The sequence below is a fragment of the Pistacia vera genome, unplaced genomic scaffold, assembly GCF_008641045.1.
Source record: "Pistacia vera cultivar Batoury unplaced genomic scaffold, PisVer_v2 Contig1013, whole genome shotgun sequence".
NCBI lineage: Eukaryota > Viridiplantae > Streptophyta > Magnoliopsida > Sapindales > Anacardiaceae > Pistacia > Pistacia vera.
The window spans coordinates 88,134-97,004 of record NW_022195043.1 but is presented as its reverse complement, the minus strand read 5'-3'; the positions used below and the strand labels follow the sequence as shown (position 1 = coordinate 97,004).

At 34.5% G+C, this 8,871-nt stretch overlaps 1 protein-coding gene across 1 annotated transcript; it reads left to right on the top strand.

Moving 5' to 3' along the window:
• Positions 1-1,654: 1,654 nt before the first annotated feature.
• On the top strand, positions 1,655-3,440 carry LOC116114803 (protein IQ-DOMAIN 14-like). The gene is made up of 5 exons (XM_031400973.1): positions 1,655-1,964; positions 2,085-2,345; positions 2,433-2,615; positions 2,703-2,825; positions 2,916-3,440. Exons 1-5 carry the CDS (start codon positions 1,848-1,850, stop codon positions 3,438-3,440), a joined length of 1,209 nt encoding a protein of 402 aa, XP_031256833.1. The 5' UTR covers positions 1,655-1,847.
• Positions 3,441-8,871: the final 5,431 nt, after the last annotated feature.

Genomic DNA, 8,871 nt, shown 5'->3' with positions numbered 1-8,871 from the left:
GGACAGACCAAAAAGATGGTGCTCTTCAATGGTTTCATTCCATATCGTGGTGGTTTTCTTCCTTCAAGATTTACTCCAACCTTCAATGTTGCTAGATTGTAGCCAAGGAGAAGCTGAAGACGCTGGAGAATCAACTCCAAGAGTTGGAGCTGTTGAAGAGTGAAGAGTAAAGATGAAGGATATGAGATCAAATCGGCGACGGTGATACACATACCTGATGCGCCGATAGTGGAGTCTAAAAACGTGGCTGATGAGAAGCAGAGACAGGAGAAACGATGACGGTGGAGTTAGGGATTTTGATGATGATGAGTTTAAGAGAAGGCTGATGAGAGAGTGAGTTTGAGTTAGGTTAGGGATTTTGCGATTTGGGGCAAAATGAAAAGGGGAAAGGGTTTTTTTTTTTAAAACACAAACAGGTACTTGCAGCACCCGTAGGTGTACCTGCTTGACCCATTGGCAAAACAGGTAGGGCCGGGTACGGGTCGAAGAAAACGGGTCCAATATTAAAAACCCACACCCTATATTTTTTAACCGGGTTTAGGGTCAACCCGCGGGTCCAGACCCGTTTTGCCAGGTCTACCACCCACCCCCAAGCTATTGCCGGCAGCTAGCCACCACCGCTGGCCGTCGCCGATAGTCGATGGAATGGCATATGACTGGCCGAATATGGCCAGTCATGCGCCAGCAAAGCCATATCTAGCCATGGATCACAAATCCATGGTCGTTTCACAGTTAGATCTATGGCCATTTCACGACCAAAGATGTGGCCATGAAACGGTGCATGGCCATGAAATGGTTCACGGCCATAGAAACGACCAGATCTAGCTGAAAAGACCTTATCGACGCACAATCAGCCAGATACTGTCAGTCATGCACCATTACGGCGATTGACGTCAACGACCGACAGTGGTCTTGGGCTAGGGGTATTTTGTTAACTTTTAAATTTTTTTGTGGTTGGGGTGTTTTAGCTAATTTCTCAAATGCAGGGGGGTTGGGGTGATTGTCATTTGGTAGACATTTGAGGGCAATTGTGTCCAAAATGGTATTTAATCAAGGGAAAAATAGGTATAAAAATCATATTACTCGGTAATCTCTTAATCTTGGGGGTGGGAGAGGGTATCGGATTACCCCCATACATTACCAACAGTAAACACTATTTGCAATAAAAGATTCCCGTAATATTTTATTACTTACAAACCAAACACCAGAATCTTGTAAAATAAACGAAGATTATCCTGTTATCTTATATGCTCCGATCCAAACGCACCCAAGGGGTAAATGTAAATCCAATAACCACAAGACGTTAATAGTAATAGTTAAAAATTCAAGGTGGATTAAATTTTTTTCTCTCGATAAAGCAACAGCTGCAATGTTAGACTGTAGGCCGCTCTGCACGTGAAGCCATGAGAGTTATTATTTACAAAAATTACCATGTATTAGTGTAAAGGCAAAGCAAAAGCCTTTGGCTTCAGCCTTTCATCATTCTCGAGGAAAGTCTTTGATGTTGTCTACAACTCTCTCATCTCATCTGACACACTCCATTAGCATTCGTCATGCCACAAGAAAACGGCTTTTCTTTGCTGCATATATATCTTAATTGTTAGCACATTATATATTGCAGTGCAGGGCCTGTTTCCTTAATCGATGGACTTGCTACGCCCAGTGGCAGGCTACAATAATGTAGTACTTTTCCCTTATACCACATTTATGTCTCCGTGCCTTGTGCATTTAAAGATGCCAACTACTTCATGAAGAAGCATCCTATAAATGAAGCCCCAAGTTTAATTAATGTTGTTTGGTTTACTGTTTAGCTAAAACTTAATTCCTATATCATTTTTGTAAGGAAGATGGGAGGAAATTCTTGGTTGAGTGCAGTTAAGAGAGCTTTTTTGTCTACTACAAAGGATGATGAGAAGAGGAGAAATACTAGAGAAGATCTGCAGGAACAAGAGGAAGAAGAAAAGGTTGTCTAGAATTTCCAGTCAAGCTTTCAATAGACTTGTTCTTTTATTAATATATATTTATTAGTTTCAGTCTTCAACAACAGGGTCAGGAGAAATTAATTTCTTTGTGGTCTTTTGCAGAAGAGAGGAAAAAGAAGATGGATTTTCAAGAAGCCTTCGAATCAAGAAACAATTACACAACACCGTGAAGTGAGGACCATAACTACAACTGCAAACATTTCTGAAGCTGAGGAAAGACATGCTATTGCAGTGGCCATGGCTGAAGCAGCAGTAGCAAAAGCCCAAGCAGCTGTAGAGGCTGTTCGTCTTTCAAGGCCTTCTGTTTTGCTTAAACGGCACTTGGCAGCCATGGTTATACAGACAGCTTTTAGAGGATATTTGGTAGTTAATTAATTAAGAGTTTATTTTTATTTCATTTATTTTTACAAATTAAAGATGGTAAATTAATTAATGGGTGTGATTTTGAAGGCAAGGAGAGCTCTTCGTGCCCTTAAGGCGGTGGTAAAACTGCAAGCATTAGTTAGAGGCCACAATGTTCGAAAGAGAGCAAATATGACTCTTCGATGCATGCAGGCTCTAGTTCGTGTACAAGCTCGGGTGCGTCATCAGCGCATGAAGCTTTGTACTAATGACCACAAATCCATTATTAATGTAAGAGATTTAATTTTCCTATATTACTTCGTAATTAGTTTTGATTCTTAAGATAGCGCGAGCTTCAACTGGTTCTTGTGTTTCCAGTCTAGAGATGAAAGCAGTAATGCAGATGCAGATGATTGGCTCCATTGGGATGCTGACCCCCTGAAGACAAAAGAAGTTGCCTCGAAACGTGAAAAAGCTCTTGGTTATGCCTTCTCTCAACAGGTTTTAATTATGTCTTTACAGTTAACATTAATTAATTAAATTCTTCTCTAAATTATATTTATAACTTCCTTATTTCATGGTTTGAAAAAGATATGGAGAAGTTGGAGAGACGGCGTTCAAAGTGAAGAAGAGGTTGATGAGAAACCGGGTCCCAGTGGATGGCTAAGAAGAGAAAGAGAAAGTGAGCCCATAAAAACTGTTGAAGTTGATACCTCTCGCCCTCACTCCTACGTCAAGAAATCACAATTACAACATAATTACCAACCACAAAGACACAGTTCATATTCGGTTGCTTCTCCTCTCCGTTCAGGCTCACCCATCACACCATCGCCAACTGAAACAAGGCCACTTCAAGTGCATTCGGCAACAGTTCCAAACTACATGGTAGCGACTGCATCTGCCAGGGCACGATTTAGGTCACAAAGTGCACCAAGGCAGAGGCATTCAACTTCGGAGAGGGCGAAGAAACGCCTGTCTTTCCCAAATCCTGATACATATCTTAGTGATCATAGCAACCAGGAGCAGAGATCCAACGTGTCTTTCTGTAATGACAGCATGGATGACGAGATTTATCCACCTTCAACCACCAATGACCTAAGCAGGTGGATCAGATAATTAAGTCATCATCAGTGGCCTTGACCAAGATAGCATGGATAATTGACGAGCGTGATGCCTCAACCGTCAATTTTTTATTTTATTTTTTCTGTGCGAATTTTTTTAAATGCCAAAGTTCGTGTAAAATCCACTAAACATTATCTTTGCAATTAGTTCCTATATTTTGTATTTGAGAGAGTTTTTCATTGTTGGAGAGAAGAGTGTGCAGGGCAGGACATATAAGAGGCTAGGCCGAGAGAGTTTTTTAAAGGCTTTCATTTGTTGGGCGTGAGATAGAGTGACGAGTCTAACAATGTTAACTTTGGGTTTTAGATTTCTAGTTTACTTTGAGAGAGGTGCTAATCGTTTCCACTTCAATTATTATTAGACGATAATTCTAAATTTACCTTAAATTAATTTTTTTTAATATATATAAATATTTATTTAAAACGTCACCTATTTTTATCATAACCTATTTTATTTATATTTCCATTTCCCACGTATTACACCTTTCAAATATGTACATATTATTTTTAGTCAATATAATCAAATGCTTTCTTTTCTTTTATTTATTTATTTATTTTCTTTTTTTGGTAATCGGGAGTGTGCGGGTCAGTTTGAGAACACCTAAACTAATCTCTCAAGGTTTTGAAGTTGACAGTTGGATAAATCTCTTCAGTAATCACCCCTATTAATAATTCAGGTGGATCAAACTCTGGATTTTTTGAGTAATACACTCAAGAGTCCTAATTGACCATTGGGCTACTCAGTCTTTTATATTTTTACAACCACTAAAAAAAGATTTTTAATGAATTCATCGTATCTTTGATTGTTACTCACTTTAGAGTCCAAAGGTGCTATATTATTCATCATATGATATAAAAAAAAACATCACTAAGTTCTTAAAAATCTTTGAGAGACAATTATCAATACATTAAAATTGTAAACATCAACTTATATTAAAAATATGATTAAGTAACATAAATGATAAAGTAAAAAACAAAAGTGATTGTACAAAAAAAATCTGAAGAAGATTGGCCTTTGTATATTCTTTCTTTTCTTCTAATGAAATTTAATTACCCAAAAAAAAATGTGAAGAAGACAAACATAACCAAATTAAATAATAACTAATATATTTTATGTTTTATTTAGTTAGAATTAAAATTTAAGAAAAACATAATCATTGGGTCTAATAAGATAAAAGAGGGCCAATAACATTACTCTTAGGAGCCGTTTAGATTGGGGGTATATAAGATAACAGGGATAATCTTTATTTATTTTGCAAGATTTCGGTATTTAGTTTGCAAGTAATAAAATATTACAATAATCTTCTATTGTAAATAGTGTTTACTGTTGGTAATGTGGGGGTTAATTTTATTACCTTGTTAGATGATGTTATTTAAACATTATTGGGGTAATCTGATTTTTCTACCCATTTTGCCCTTAATTAAAAACCATTTCAGACACAATTGCCCTCAAATGTCTACCAAATAACAATACCCAACCCCCCTACATTTAAAAATTACTAAAACACCCCAACCACAAAAAAAGTTTAAAAGTTAACAAAATACCCACAGCCACCCAAGACCACCACCGACCGTGACTCACCACTGTCAGTCGCTGGTATCAGTTGCCGTAATGGTGCACGACCGATGGGATCTAGCCGGTCGTACGCCGTAAAGCCTTTTCTAGCCATGGATTGGAAATAACCAGATCTAGCATTTTTATGGCCGTGAAATGGCATGGCCAAAGATCTGGCCTTTTCAAAACCACATCTTTGGCCATGAAATGGCCATAGATCTAATCGTTTTTCAACCATGGATTTGTGATCCATGGCCATTTCTGGCTTTGTCGACGCACGATTGGCCATATACGGTCAATCATGCACCATTCCATTGACTGCCAGCAGTGGCTGACAGTGGCTTGGGGTAGGGGGATGATTTTGCTATAAATTAAAGATTTATATAGCTGGGGTGTTTTAGCAAAATTTCAAATGTAAGGGGTTAAAAGAAATAATAATAAAAAATACTATTATATTAATATTTAAAAATGTAGGCGATTTAGTAATCTATATAACATACCCACTTATTTATCCTCCCAACCAAACATATTATTCATCAATTTATTCGAACCAACCAAACATATTTTCTAAATATTCCCAATAATCTTCAAGGTGATCTTTCTTTCCATTAGTATAATGTACCCCTATAATAAAATATTATATAATCCAAACACCCTCTTACTCTAAAGCTTAAAGCTCTGAGTAGCTTTAAGTAGCTTTTATGTGTTTTTTGTCATGTATTTGTGAAGTGTATGAGTTGTTCTTAAGTGTGATGGTGCATTCTTCTTTGATATTACCAAGAGAGCCCACGACCAAACACAATGTAGATGTAGAGCTTGTTAACTTGAACCATCATAAAAGGAAGTGATTTTTAGCTCCCATCTAATTTATAAGTATCCCCTACTTCTATTTTTTTTTTTTTTTTCTTTTTAACATGTTTAGCCTTGTGAAAATTATTAGAAATGATATTATAAGTTTTAAGTACACCCATACTCTATTTTATACTTTTCTTGTAATTTTTCACCTTTAATTCTTACATAAACTCTAACTCTAAATTTTTATAATCAATTTGAAACTTTTTTGTTTTATTTCAAATATTAGTTTAGTAATCATACAACAGGATAAATTTGAATCTAAAGAAGAAATATTAAGTTCAAATTTGAAATTGAGGAAAAAGGAGTGTAAGCAAGAAACCTAATTAAGTTTGAAAATGAGGAAAATAGGTATAAAAAACAAAAAAAGAACCTATTAATTTTGAAACTGGGGGATAGGGTAAACAAAAAAATTTAATCAAGTTTGAAATTAAAGAAAATTGCTGTAAAAAAAAAAAATACTAATTAAGTTTAAAATTGGGACAAATGGGTATAAACAAAAAACCTAATTAAGCTTAGTGAACTATTTTCAGTATTAAATAGAGTTTAAAAAGAAATTTATTTTTTTTTTAAATAAAAAAGAATTGTGTTTGGCATTAAAGGATAGTTATAAATTAGACGAAGGCTAAAATATATTTTCCCACCATAAAAGCTTTGTGCATTGTTGTTGTGTATTTGTTTATAATAAGATAAAAAGTGGGGCTCAATAATAACATCTTATTTAATATATGTTGAGAGAAATGTATCTCTCTAGGGGCATTTGGTTAGGGGTTATATGAGATTACTGTAGTTAAGTCATTTTATATTACTTGATTATCATGTTTGGTTGTCAAGTAATATAAAATTTCAGTAATCTTCCAATACTAATAATAGTTACTGTTAGTAATATTAAAGGTAATTTGATAACCCTCATTTTCTTAGGTATTATAAGATTACCAAGGTAATCTTATTTTTGTTACAATTTTATCCTTTATTAATAAAATTTTAGGACAGTAATACCCTTATTTTTAAATTAATTTACATGAACTGACTTTTACTATTTAATCCTAATTAATTAACTTTTTGAAAAAAATTACCCTTGAAGTCAAAACAAATTGCAGCCCACCCAAGCCACCACCCCCACCCACTTGCCACCGCCGGCCAAACCATCACCGGCCATCGCGGGAAGTTGCCAGAAGTCACCTGGAGTCGTCGTGAGTAGCCCACCTCTCTAAGAGGCTCCAATATGGTCGTTTCTGGCCATATTGATGGTAAAAAAGGCCATATCAAAGCATATCTGGTTGGAAATGTCCAAAATAGATCTAGCCATTTCCAGCCAGATCTGCTTTGATATAGCCTTTTCGGCCATCAATATGGCCAGAAATGGCCATATCAGAGCCTCCCAACGACTCTTGACAATTTTTGACGACTTTGGCAACTTTCTGGCGGCAATCGGCTGTGGTTGGTAGTGGCTCAGGGTGGTGGGGGTTATTTTGTTATAAATTAAAGTTTTATACAAGCGGGGGTGTTTTAGCTAAATATGAAATGTTGGGGGTTAAAAAAATTATTCAAAAATTAATAATAAATATAATATAATATTAATATTTAATAAGAGGGCAATTTAGTAATTTAAAGAACATACCCACCAATTGTATTCCTCTCAACCAAACATATTAATATAACATATTCACTAATTTATTCCAACTAACCAAACACATTTCCCTAAAGATTCCCAATAATCTTCAAGACAATCTAACTTTCCAATAATCTAACATTCCCAATAATCCAACATTCTCTAAACCAAACGCACCTTCTAAGTTATCGTCTAAGCCCGAGATTTGGTAAAAGTACTCTTATAGCCTTAATTTTAGTTTTTGGATTAATTAGTATTTTGATTTGTAAAAGGTGAGATATTTTCTATGTTAGAAGATGTTTTATTAATTTCTTTTGTATTGTTTTCGTTAAGGTTGAGTATTTTATTACGGATATTTTATTTTTCGTAAATCATTTTATTAATTTAATTTTAACAACATTTTCCGCATAAGAAATGACGATCCTATATAATGAAATGCTAGAATTTTAAAAATAAAATAAAATAAAATAATCTTTCGCTAGTGGAATTTGCTTTTTTTTTTTTTTTTTTTTTTTTATAACAATTCTTTATCTTTAACCTTTAACTTTTGGTACTATACAGCGGAGTGAATACTTTAAAGCTTTGCATGCCTTTAGCAAAACCTTGGGCTGGTAGCCATTTTTATATGAAATATTTGCATGCGTTGGCTACACTTTCGTTAGAGAATGTCTAGGTATTCTACAAATCCAAGTTTGCTCAAATATCTAAGCAGCTTTTGCCGGCATGTTTCTCAACAATATAGTTTAGTTTCTATTTATTTTTTATCCATAAAAATGCTACTCAACATGACAGAGATTAACCACTTTTGTCATGAAATTCTAATGAGTTCATATTATGTGTCTTTCCTCCACCAATTTTGTTGTCACATATGCCCACACATTTGACACGTGGCTATCATTGATTCTTTAGGGTTTGTTTGTCGGCAGTGATTTAGTATCAATTCAGCCCATTGCTAATGTATTTCACACACATTCGAACAAGAAGTGAAATTAGATTGTGTTTCCTTAAATCCCTTATAATTATTTTTCAACTCTTTTTAATTTACTTTCTTTTAATTACGCCACTATAATTATAATACGTCATTAGCACAATAAGTTCAATAAGTGTAACGATATTATTCAATCAATTTATTATACTTTATTTGATTAAAAATATCGTTAACAGTATGCTCTATAGTTGCTATAAAATAGATCTTCCATATTAGAAAAATATGATTAGTTCCTAACAAAAATATATATACTTGCTATTATTGTTTTCTAAACTAACCAATGCCTTTTATTTCTTAATATTCAGTGATGATTTTATTACATTAATTTTGTTATTAATGTCTTATTTGTATTAAGTATTTATCTTTTTCGAGTGTTGTATAGGCTTTATTTGACTCACATTTGGGAATACTACTATTAG

What these genes read in the sequence shown, in the direction of transcription:
- LOC116114803 (XM_031400973.1), top strand. Translation starts at nt 1,848, where the DNA reads ATGGGAGGAAATTCTTGGTTGAGTGCAGTTAAGAGAGCTTTTTTGTCT. An exon ending in CAGCTTTTAGAGGATATTTG is followed by an intron (nt 2,346 to 2,432) that starts GTAGTTAATTAA and finishes GTGATTTTGAAG; the next exon opens with GCAAGGAGAGCTCTTCGTGC. An exon ending in ACCACAAATCCATTATTAAT is followed by an intron (nt 2,616 to 2,702) that starts GTAAGAGATTTA and finishes TTGTGTTTCCAG; the next exon opens with TCTAGAGATGAAAGCAGTAA.